The sequence below is a fragment of the Pan paniscus genome, chromosome 12 (genome assembly GCF_029289425.2).
Source record: "Pan paniscus chromosome 12, NHGRI_mPanPan1-v2.0_pri, whole genome shotgun sequence".
Classification (NCBI taxonomy): Eukaryota; Metazoa; Chordata; class Mammalia; order Primates; family Hominidae; genus Pan; species Pan paniscus.
In genome coordinates this window covers 94,113,685-94,126,545 of record NC_073261.2, presented here as the reverse complement: position 1 = coordinate 94,126,545, position 12,861 = coordinate 94,113,685, and the positions used below count along the sequence as shown (strand labels likewise).

Sequence of the window (12,861 nt, the reverse complement as noted above, 5' to 3'; positions counted from 1 at the left end):
TTAAATCAGGGATGCATCTTAGAGGAGGTAAATACTATGTTTACTTTTTAGAGGAAATGAATTTTTGAGTGGGGAAGATGGGAATGTCTTCTTCAAGATTTATTGTGGGCACCAGGAATTTAAATCTTCATAATTTGTTTGTGTACTTTTACTTTGATTTATGAAGTAGGAGAGACAGAAGACTGGGAGATGGCACAGGGCAGTGGTTCTCAACCTTTGTTCATTTAGAATCATCAGGGGAACTTTTAAGAAAATACCTCGCTTGGGCCCCAGTATTCTGACTTAAGTGGCCTGGAGTGCAGCCCAGGCATACTGTTTTTTTTTTTCTTCTTCTTCTCAGAAGTGTGCCAGCTGGTTCTAATGTGCAGTTAGGTTTAGGAGTTCAAACTCCCTGGCCGGGCATGGTGGCTCATGCCTGTAATCCCAGCACTTTGGGAGGCCGAGGGGGATGGATCTCAAGTTCAGGAATTCGAGACCAGCCTAGCGAACATGGTGAAACCTTGTCTCTACTAAACGTAGAAAAAATTAGCCAGGCATGGTGGTGCGCCCCTGTAATCCCAGCTACTCAGGAGGCTGAGGCAGAAGAATCGCTTGAACCCAGGCGGCAGAGGTTGCAGTGAGCTGAAATCACACCATTGCACTCCAGCCTAGGTGACATAGCGAGACTCTGTCCCCCACACCAAACAAATAAAGAAATAAATAAAAAATAAAATAGGAGTTCAAACTCTCTAACTCCCTAGACTTTAGAGAAGTTTGTTTAGTGTGTCTGGGATAAATGAGAGCTTCCCGCCCCTGTCCCCTTTTGAAACGGAGTCTCACTCTGTCTCCCAGGCTGGAGTGCAGTGATGTAATCTCAGCTCACTTCAACGTCTTCCTCCTGGGTTCAAGTGATTCTCTTTCATCAGCCTCCTTAGCAGCTGGGATTACAGGTGTGTACCACCATGCCCAGCTAATTTTAGTACTTTTAATAGAGACAAGGTTTCACCATGTTGGCCAGGCTGGTCTGGAACACCTGACCTCAAGTGACCTGCCCTCCTTGGCCTCCCAAAGTGCTGGGATTACAGGTGTGAGCCACTGTGTCATTATGGCATTAATTACCTCTTGACATACTATAGTAATTAATGCCATAAGGAAAATTACAGCTGATATGAGGATGATGGTATATTAAATTTGTGCTTTTAGGTAGTCTTGGGAAGGCCTCTTTGAGGTGGTGTTTGAGTAAAGATCTGCATGATGCAAGATAGCATCAGTGCAGATATCCAGGGGACATTTCTGTTTGTCTGTTATATAATAGACAAAAACAGCTAGATAGATTTTCATATTTGGATGGAATTCGAGTTGGGCTGACGTAAAATGTAGGCTTTATAAGGAGTGATGAAGATGTCTGTGTGACTACCATTCAGGAGATATCTGGCATCTATATTAAACAGAAAACAGTAATTTCCAATATGAGCTCTAAATAGAAATTCGCAAGGGCACATGTTCCAAACTGTAGGATTATTATATTGATTAGTAGCTGAGTTGCTTCTCACATTGGCACCTTTGTGCAGCAGTAGCAATTGATTTTTTTTTATTTTTTTGAGATGTAGTCTGGCTCTGTTGCTCAGGCTGGAGTGCAGTAGTGTGATCTCGGCTCACTACACCCTCCGCCTCCCGGGTTCAAGCGTTTCTTCTGCTTCAGCCTCCCGAGTAGCTGGGACTACAGGCACACACCACCACGCCCGGCTAATTTTTGTGTTTTTGGTAGAGACAGGGTTTCACCTTATTGGCCAGGCTGGTCTCGAACTCCTGACCTCAAGTGATCCGCCCACCTCAGCTTCCCAAAGTGCTGGGATTACGGGCATGAGCCATCTCGCCCGGCGCCATTGATTTACAGACGGTTAAGGGTTCTCTTGCCCAACGTCAGTTGGGGAAGTTAGTCTTCAAATTTTACTTAACTATAGCCAGTTTAGCCAGGTTGCACACCTGTAGTCCTAGCTGCTTGGGAGACTGAGGTGAGAAGATTGCTTGAGACCAGGAGTTCCAGGTTAGCCTGGGCAACATAGTGAGACCCTGTCTCTTAAAAAAAAAAATATATATATATATGTATGTATGTGTGTGTATATATATGTATATATGTATGTATATATATGTGTGTGTGTGTGTATACACACACACACACACACACACACACACACACAGAGCACGCACGGGTGTGCCAGGTCAGCATCCTAAAGGAATAATATAACTTATGTGTCCCAAGACGTTGAGAGATATAACTGTGATAAATTGAACAATGTATATGAAGAAACCCCACAGCAAATATCTTACACGGAGTAGTAGGTCTTTAGAGATTGAGCCCTCTCCATGATAAATTTTTCGTATGATTATATTTTCAAAACAAATGATGTCAGATACTAAAGATTATAGCAAAGTAAGAGTGGTCTGATGACACTTTTGGTTAATGTGAATGAAGAGAATCATAACTTGGAACTCTTAATTCCAGTAATTTTGTATCTTTTGGAGAACCTCTTCTGTGCTTAAGTAGATGTTGGTTCTCTTGCCTGAAACAACACTGTCCCTGCATTGTGTTTTATGTTGTATTTTATCATGTGTTACCCTTTCTTTGTGGTGCAGTCACTGACCTTTCCCAAACTTGTTTTGCAGTGAGTTCTGCTTTATAGGAATACTCATTTTGGCTTTTAATACTATAGTGTTACTAACATTTTTTCTCTTATTAAATGATTTCATTTTTGGTTAATTATATCAAAAGCTTTGTGAGAACCTTACATTAATTTTGTACCTTCTTTTTAAAAAATTTTAAAAATTCTTGTGGGTACATAGTAGGTGTATATATTTTTGGGTTACAGGAGATGTTCTGATACAGGCTTGTATCTTCTTTATTGACTTTGATCTTTGCATATAGTACCTTTTAATAGGCTATTTTAAAATAGCATTGAAGTGTGATGAGATCTCAGTGGAAATGGAGTTTTACAGTGTATTGTCAGTTTGAAAAGATAATGTATTTCTTGTAACATTTTTGCAAGTTTTTTAGGGTTGTACATTATTTCTTAAAGTATTAGAATTGGTAACTAATTAAAATTTCTTTCCTTTGAAATTTTCAATTTTGCCATCCTGGGCAACATGGCAAAACCCTGTCTCTACAAAAAATACAGAAATTAGCCGGGCGTGCTGTCACACACCTGTAGTCTCAGCTACTTGGGAGGCTGAGGCGGGAGGATTGCTTGAGCCTGGGAGGCAGAGGTTGCAGTGAGTTGAGATTGCGCCATTGCACCACTCCAGCCTGGGCAACAGAGTGAGACCCTGTCTCAAAAAAAAAAAAAAAAAGGAAATTTTCAGTTTTAAAAGGGACATACCTTATAGGATGTTAGACAGCCTAAGGAAAAAGTAAGTACGTATAATTTCATTACCTAGAGATGGGCATTGTTAACATTTTGGCATTTCTTTTTACTTTCTTCTATTATTATTATTTTTTTTTGGAGACAGAGTCTCGCTCTGTTGCCCAGGCTGGAGTGCAGCGGTGCAATCTCAGCTCACTGCAACCTCTGCCTTCTGGGTTTAAGTGAGTCTCCTGCCTCAGCCTTCCGAGCAGCTGGGACTACAGGTTCATGCCGCCATGCCCGGCTAATTTTTTGTATTTTAGTAGAGACAAAATACAGGGGTTTCACTGTGTTACCCAGGCTGCTCTCAAACTCCTGAGCTCAGGCAATCCGCCCGCCTCGGCCTCCCAAAGTGCTGGGATTACAGGCATGAGCTACCATGCCTGGCCTCTTCTATTGTTTAATATATTTTTATAGAATTTGGATCATAGTGATGTGTTATGAACTACCCCCCCTTAGTTAATAGCATAGTTAATAGGCTATTGCTCCATGTGTATGTGTTTATTCTTTTTTTGTTTGTTTGTTTTTTGAGACAGAGTCTCACTCCGTCACCCAGGCTAGAGTGCAATGGCGCGATCTCGGCTCACTGCAACCTCCACCTCCCTGGTTCCAGTGATTCTTCTGCCTCAGCCTCCCGAGTAGCTGGGATTACAGGTGCCTGCCACCGTGCCCAGTTATTTTTGTATTTTTAGTAGAGACAGGGTTTCACCAGGTTGGCCAGGCTGGTCTCGAACTCCTGACCTCAAGTGATCCGCCCGCCTCGGCCTCTTGAAGTGCTGGGATTACAGGTGTGAAGGCATTGTGCTTGGGTGTGTTTTTTCTTTTACAATATCATTTAAAAATTTTTATTTTTTATAGAATATAAAGTAAAATTGCCTATTTTTTGTGTACTTGTCATACAGGTACACATATGCATAGATTGATGTAACCCACCATCACAGTCAGGATACAGACCAGTTTCAACACCTGAAAAAATTCCCTGTGGTATCACTTTGTAGTCACATCTTCCCTTTACCACTAATCTTTTGGGACCACTGATCTGTTCTCCATAATATGGAGTTTTGTGTTTTCTACGTTGTTATTGAAATGTAATCATTCAGTATGTAACCTGTTGATGCTAGCTGCTTGCACTTAGCATGATGCCCTTGAGATTCTGTCAAGTTTTTGCATGTATTAATATTTCATTCCTTTTTTATTACTGAATAGTATTCCATTGTATTGATGCATCATTATTTGTTTTGCCAGTCACTCTTTGAAATATGTTTGGGGCTGGGTGTGGTGGCTTATTCTGTAATCCCAGCACTTAGGGAGGCTGAGGTGGGCACATCACTTGAGACCAGGTTGGGCAACATGGCAAAACTTTGTATCTACAAAAAATACTAAAAATTAGCCAGACATCATGGTGTGCGCCTGTAGTCCCAGCTACTTGGGAGGCTAAGGTGGGAGGATTACCTGAGCCCTGGAGGTCAAAGCTGTGGTGAGCAGTGATTTCGCCACTATATTCCAGCCTGAGTGACATAGTGAGACCTTGTCTCAAAAAAAGACAAAGAAAAAGAAAAAAAACATTTGGGTGTTTTCAATGTTTGATGATTATAAATAGAGCGACTATAAACTTCTGAGTATAGATTTTTGTGTGAACATAAGCTTTTATGTCTCCAGGGTAAATACACAGAAGTGGGATTACAGGGCCATTTGGTAAGTGTGTGTTTAACTTTGTAAGAAACTGTCAAACCAGTGTGGCTGTACCATTTGTATTTCCTTTAGAAATGTATGAGAGTTCCAGTTGTTCTGCATCCTTGCCAGAACTTCATACTATCTTTATATTGTTAAGATAGCTATACTGCCCCAAACAATTTGCAGACTCATTGCAATTTGCAGACTCATTGCAATTCCTATCAAAATCCCAGTAACTTTTTTCTATTTCTGCAAGAAAAAAAAAAAATCTGTTCTAAAATTCATATAGAATCTCAAGGGACCCTAAATAGTTCAACATAATCTTGACAAAGAACAGAGTTGGAAGATTAACACTTGATTTCAAAATTTAGTATGAAGCTACAGTAATCAAAATAGCAAAGTACCAGCATAAAGATGGACATATAGACTGAAGGAATATAGAGCCGAGAAATAAACTATTGCATATATGGTCAAATGATTTTCAGCAAGGAGGCCAAGACCATTCATTGGGGGAAACGACAATCTTTTCAACAAATGATGCTGGGAAGACTGGATACTCACATGCAAAAAGTATAAAGTTGGACTTTAACACCATATACAAAATACAACAACGGAGAATAAGTGTTGGTGAGGATGTGGAGAAATTGGCACTCTTGTGCACTGCTGGTGGGAATATAAAATGGTGCAGCCATTATGGGAGATGGTGGAGTTTCCTCAGAAAATTAAGGAAAAAATAGAATTACCATATGATCGCTGTTCTGTTTCTGGGTGTGTACCTCAAAGAATTGAAAGCAGGGAATCAAGGAGATATTTGTACAACAGTGTTCATAGCAGCACTATTCGAAATAGCCAAAAGGCAGAAGCATCCTAAGTGTCTGTCCATTGATCGTTGAATGGATAAAAGGAAGGAAATTCTGACATAGGCTCTAATGTGGAGGAACCTTCAGGACATTATGCTAAGGGAAATAAGCCAGTCACAAAAGGAAAAATACTATATGATTCCTTCCATTCATGTGAGATATTTAGAGTAGTCAAATTCATGAAGACAGAAAGTAGCAAAGTGGTTGCCAGGCTTTGGGGAGAGGGGATAAAAGTCAGTTACTGTTTAAAGCGTACAGAGTTTCCCTTTATCCTGATGGATAAACAACAGCATGAATATACTCAATACCACTCAACTGTACACTTAAATAATAAAATGGTAAATTTTATGTTTATTTTACCACAATTAAAAAAACTACATAATTGAAAAAAATCCAATGGCCATGTTTATATAGTCATATCTCTTGACTCTATTTTGTTCCATTGAGCTATATGTCTGTCCTTTGCCAGTACCACACTTTCTTGTGGTACTGCCTTTTCAAATACATTTCAGTCAGTTTATTTATATGGTGCAATCATAGCTCACTGTAGCCTTGAACTCCTGGGCTCAAGTGATCCTCCCACCTCAGTGTCTGAGTAGCTAGAACTACAGGTGTGTGCCACTACGCCTGGCTAAATTTTTTTTATTTTTATTTTTATTTTTTTTGTGACGGAGTCTCACTCTGTGGCCCAGGCTGGAGTGCAGTGGCGTGATCTCGGCTCACTGCAAGCTCCGCCTCCCAGGTTCACGCCATTCTCCTGCCTCAGCCTCCCGAGTAGCTGGCAGCCTCCCGAGTAGCTGGGACTACAGGCGCCCGCCACCACGCCCGGCTAATTTTTTGTATTTTTAGTAGAGACGGGGTTTCACTGTGTTAGCCAGGATGGTCTCGATCTCCTGACCTTGTGATCCACCCGCCTCGGCCTCCCAAAGTGCTGGGATTACAGGCGTGAGCCACCGCGCCCGGCAATTTTTTAAATTTTTAAATTAAGATAGATACGGGGTCTGTCTCAGGCTGGTCTCAAACTCCTGGCTCAAGCGATCCTTCCGTGTAGGCCTCCCTAAGTGTTGTATTATGGGTGTGAGCCACCATGCTGACGCCACCTGGGATTTTGATTGAAATTCCGTTAAATCTGTAGATCCATTTGGGGAGTGTTGACGTTTTTACCAGATTGACTTGTTCAGTCCATGAACATGGTATTATTTAGGCTTTTGATTTGTGTAATCAGCCTTTTATACTTTTCAGCATACATATACACAAAAGGTGTATATGTATGTCTAAGTATGTTTTAGAGCTATTGTAAACTGGTATTTTAAAAAATAAATTTTGGTTTTAGATTAATCAGTGCTAGTATAGAAAAGTATGATTGATTTTTATCTACACGGGTAATCATTTCTGTAAAAAGGGACAGTTTTATTTCTTTTTGATTTGTTTGCCTTTTATATCCTGATTTTTTAGTGCAGTGACTAGATCTTTTAGTATAGTATTGAATATGAATGGTAAGAGCATACATCCTTGTCTTGTTCCTGATCTGTATGGGAAAGTATTCAGCCTTTTACCAATAAGTATGTTGACATGCCAGGCACAGTGGTGTGCTCCTGTAGTCCTAGCCACTCAGGAGGATTGCTTGAGCCCCAGGCGTTGCCCTGGGCAACGTAACGAGACCCTGTCTCTAAAAAAACAAACAAACAAAAAAAACCCCCAAAAAACTCCATACCTTGTGATCCGCCCACCTCGGCCTCCCAAAGTGCTGAGATTACGGGCATGAGCCACCATGCCAGGCCGAAAAAGCCGAATTGCTTGATACGTACCATAGACTGAGGTCTCCAGCTGTGGTTGCGTGCCATTTCAGGCACAGGATTCATTTTGTAAACAGATGACGTACATTTACCGTATTGATAAGTGCAATATAGTGCCGTAAATGTATTTTCTTTCTCTCTCTCTCTTTTTTTTTTTTGCAATTCAGCTTTTTCTTGTAATCATATGACTTGTCCCTGCCTTTTGGGAACACTTCGAGCATCACTAGTGTTACCTTTTATGGGTTTCATAGTGTTATTCAGGGTTTATGGTCTTGCACTAAACCTGATGAAAATACATGAGATGGCCGGGCGCAGTGGCTCACGCCTGTAATCCCAGCTCTTTGGGAGGCCCAGGCGGGCAGATCACGAGGTCAGGAGATCGAGACCATCCTGGCTAATATGGTGAAACCCCATCTTTGCTAAAAATACAAAAAAATTAGCCGGGTGAGGTGGCAGGCACCTGTAGTCCCAGCTACTCGGGAGGCTGAGGCAGGAGAATGGCATGAACCCGGGAGGCAGAGCTTGCAGTGAGCCGAGATCATGCCACTGCACTCCAGCCTGGGGGACAGAACAAGACTCGGTCTCAAAAAAAAAAAAAAAAGAAAATACATGAGAATCAGGAGAGATCACTTTTTACTGCGATTACCAATTAACAATTGAGAGATGAACTGCTCACCTGGATATGATTAGGGTCACATGGTGGTACTCATAACACTTGAACTCACTGCAATAGGAACAAAATTATCACAGTTTTATAATATATACTACAGTTAATTTTACTTAGTTATGATTTAATACTGTATTTTTTACATTTGTTTACATTTTTCTTGACTGGTGCCATATACTATTTGTGTGTGTAAGTTTTGATAATTTTAACTTTATAGTAGATTTGTGTATATTTTATGTCAGTAAATGATCAAATTGACTAATATCTACATATATTTTATGCATCAGTGACATACTGTTTTCTTAATTTTTTAGATATTTCTAGGCTACGTGTTTTGTCTACATGGTTTTTAAATTGTCACAAATCTCTGAAATTTTTTTCAATGTATGAATTGGAAAAAAATTTATGTATGAGTGGTCTCACGCTGTTCAAACTTGTATGGTTCCAGGGTTAGCTGGGTTTTCTTCTTATGCATACCTGTAATAAAGTTTAACTTAAAATGTAGGCATAGTGACAGATTAACAACTAATAATAAAATAGAACAATTACAATATATTAGGAGTTATGTGAATGTGGTCTCTCAGAATATCTTATGTACTGTACTTACTTTTGGACCTTTGATTGAAAATATCTTGTTGTACCATACTTACCTGTTTTTGGGCTTCTATTGACTGGGTAACTGAAACTGCACAAAGTGAAACTGCAGATAAGGAGGGGCACTGCTGTATCTAATAACTGTCCATGCTGTCTTTATCTTTATTGAGTTTTGCAAAAAATGACATCCAGTAATTCATTTTTAAAAGTTTTGTTTTTGAACACTTTCATTTTGCACTTACAGAAAAATTGCAAGAATAGAATGTTACAAAGAACTTCCCTATATACCCTTTACCCAGCTCTACTAGTTTTAAACATTTTACTACATTTGCTTATTATTCCCTTATATATATGTGTGTGTGTGTGTGTGTGTGTGTGTATATATACACATCATATTTTATTCTACTTGAGAGTTGGTTGCATGTATCATGCTCATTTTCCCTATACTGTTGCTGTGTTTATTTCTCAGAACAATGATGTTCTTTTATAATAGCAATTTGGTTGTCAAATTTTAATAATTTCACATTGATACTTTTATCTAATTTATGGTACATATTTGAATTTAATCCAGTTGGCCCAATAATGTTCTTTAGAGAAGTTTTTTCCAGTTTAAGATCCAATTCAGGATAATATATTGTGTTTAGTCACTATGTAAACATTTATTTTTAATAGACCACTGGCCTGAAAATCTTAAGTGTTGAATTTTTGTTCTTTTAACAGCTAAACCAGGTGGACAGGTGAAATGTCAGTATATTTCTGCTGTGGATAAAGTTATATTTGTGGATGATTATGCAGTAGGGTGTAGGAAGGACCTTAATGGAATCTTGTTGTTAGACACTGCTCTGCAAACTCCAGTTTCAAAGCAGGATGATGTGGTTCAGCTTGAATTACCCGTTACAGAGGTAAGTTGGAATAAGTATCAATGTGGTCCTCTACTTAATGTAATCTTAGACATATTAGATGTTAAATGAAATTAAGTCATCCTTTAAGGACATTATTATATGTATTGCTATAAAAACAGAATTTACTTATTGACCACAACTTCATTTAAATATTAATACTCACCTTTTCTCTGCATAATTAATTCTTGTTGAAGTGGTGTTTTTAGGTGTGAATGGTGCATCAGCACAGGTTAAACAGCTGTAACAGAGACCCAAAAAAACAATGGCTTAAACAGGATAGCTTGTTTCCAATAATAGTCCAGGGCTAAGTGTATGGCCATCATTGCCAACCTCAACACTTGGGTTAGCTTGGGAGTTTAAGACAGCTGCTCTAGGTGTCATTATTTCCCAGTCACAGGGAAAGAGAGGGCAAGAGGCTAGAGGAGAGCACTCTGGCATCTCTCTCTTCTCTCCTTCCCTTTCCCTGTCCCTTAACCCCCAGCCCCCTCTCCTACTCATTTGTTCTTGTTCTCTTTCTGCCTTTCACAACTCAAATACTCTCTCATATAGCCTCATATTTACCCCATTAGACAGAATTTAGTCACATGACCACACCAAGCTGAGAGGGAGACTGGGAAAGAGGTGGTTCTTTCTTTCTTTTTTTTTTTTTAATATTTTAAAATGAGAGAGGAATAGACTCTGGTAAAACAGCAGTAATTTTTTTTTTTCTTTGAGTCAGAGTCTTGCTCTGTCACCCAGGCAGGAGTGCAGTGGCTTGACCTTGGCTCACTGCAACCTTCATCTCCCGGGTTCAAGTGATTCTTTTGCCTCAGCCTCCCTAGTAGCTGGGATTACAGGCATGCACCACCACACCCAGCTAATTTTTGTATTTTTAGTAGAGACGGGTTTCACCATGTTGGCCAGACTGGTCTTGAGCTCCTGACTTCAATTGATCCGCCCGCCTCAGCCTCCCAAAATGCTGGGATTATAGGCGTGAGCCACCGCACCCAGCCACACAACCAGTAATTTTTGCTATGCATCTTGTCTTTCAATAACTTGAGTTTTAAGTTTTAGCCATATATACTTTTCTGTAGTGTTAAATTTTCTTTACTTAATTTTTAAGTCTAGCCCAACTTAAATTCTTTTTGCGTGGCTTCATATCCTGCAGTTTGAAAGTACATTTTTCATAATTACTGGATTTTGCATCACCTTAAGTAGAATGTAAAGATTATGTTGTGTTCTATAATAAAGTGAGATATTATTTGTGTTCATGCTAACTTGTTATGAAAGGTATCAAAAAAGTATGTCCAATAAAGTATATTCACTTAGATTTTACACTTAGTGTCATATAACAGTAGTCTATTATATGTTAATATTGAAAGCATGTTGCTGAAAGTTTGAGTTCCAAAAACAGAGAAGCTGTCTTTTTCTCATCAGAGTATTTGGGTCTGGAGGCATGTCTAAAATCTTTGGATAGAGAATTAATTAGTTCTACTTGATTTGAACAAGTAGAAACTTTGAAAAACCATTTGAAAAAATTGAACATTTTCCCCTAATTTAAGGAATATAAACCAGCTGATATCAGGATATATAATCAGCAGCAAAAAAACACTATCAAACTATGTTTAGGTTTAACAAACAATTAAAGAATTACAATAAAATACTTGAACACTTATTAACTCTCAAGTCAGTGTTTTTCCTACTACAGTGAAATGCTGTTTAGCTTCTATCCCTTCCTCCACCTAGTTTACTGTTAAATCTACTGTTTTTTTTCTCTTTGTACTTTAATCACAGCTGTAACTGTTGTTCAGATAATATTGTTTGTAGATCTTCCAGCATTCCAGGCTTCCTTTACTGCATCAGATTAGTTTGTCACTGTCTTCCCTAAAGTCTTAGGTTTGATTTGCTCGGTGTAGATATATTGTTTTCCTTATATTAGCATATATCTTTATTACAGTAGTTCATATTGAATATGTGGATAACAATGCAAAGGGCTTTTTCATATTACTTGCTGACTTAGTGTCCTCTATTATGACTTTATATAGCTTGAGTATTTAAAGCTCATTGGAGGACTTTAAGTTTGTCTCTTCAGATTTTTTCCTGTATTATTTTTGCTTATGGTTTCAGCTTGTCCATTTTTCTATCTTGATTTGGTTTACAATAACTACTTTGTGTTTAAACTTTACCATGTAGTATTTCTACACTGAATACATTGCTTTATCTCATTTAATTTTATAACAGCCCTTTAAATTATTGTTTAATTAAGTAGATTCGTTAAAAGGTAAGTTTAGTATAGTACCTGTCATAATCATTGCATATTAAAATATCTGAAAGAGGATCTGAATTTAATTTTTTGTTGTTCTTGTGTTGAATTTTCTGTGATTTTTTTATTTTTTATTTTTTATTTAGGCACAGCAGCTCTTATCAGCATGTTTAGAAAAGGTAGATATTTCTAGTACAGAGGGTTATGATTTGTTCATCACACAGCTCAAAGATGGTTTAAAAAATACATCTCATGAGACTGCAGCAAACCACAAAGTTGCTAAGGTAAGAAGTTAATAGATTGCCTCTTTTGGGGTTATATTACAATGGACACCTCCATTCTTTTGCACTTTCCTTTCCTTTTGGAAATGTTCTAATTCTAGATTTTTCTTTTAAAAAGCAGAATGTGCTTATAAGTCATTTTAAAGTTGAAACTGGCTGGGCACGGTGGCTCACACCTGTAATCCCAGCTGAGGGAGGCTGAGGCGGGCAGATCACCTGAGGTCAGGAGTTTGAGACCAGCCTGGCCAACATGGCGAAACCCCATCTCTATTAAAAATACTAAAATTAGCCAGGCGTGGTGGCAGGCGCCTGTAATCCCAGCTACTTGGAGGCTGAGGCATGAGAATCACTTGAACCCAGGAGGCGGAGTTAGCTGAGATTGCAGAGATTGCGCCACTGCACTACAGCCTGGGGGAAAGAGTGAGACTCTGTTGCCCAAAAAAAAGAAAAAAGTTGAAACTTTGA

At 38.9% G+C, this 12,861-nt stretch overlaps 1 protein-coding gene across 29 annotated transcripts in view; it reads left to right on the top strand.

The window, feature by feature from the left end:
- Window positions 1-12,861, top strand: part of BIRC6 (baculoviral IAP repeat containing 6) — a 263,300-nt gene that overhangs the window by 14,387 nt on the left and 236,052 nt on the right. For all 29 annotated transcript variants that reach the window (XR_004669772.3, XM_034952910.4, XM_055108071.2 and 26 more), the window contains exons 2-3: window positions 9,692-9,873; window positions 12,262-12,399. Coding sequence is in view for 28 of the 29 variants with exons in the window: in XM_034952910.4 (XP_034808801.1) it covers window positions 9,692-9,873; window positions 12,262-12,399 (320 nt within the window). In the remaining variant the exon portion in view is untranslated. The remainder of the gene's footprint in view (window positions 1-9,691; window positions 9,874-12,261; window positions 12,400-12,861) is intronic.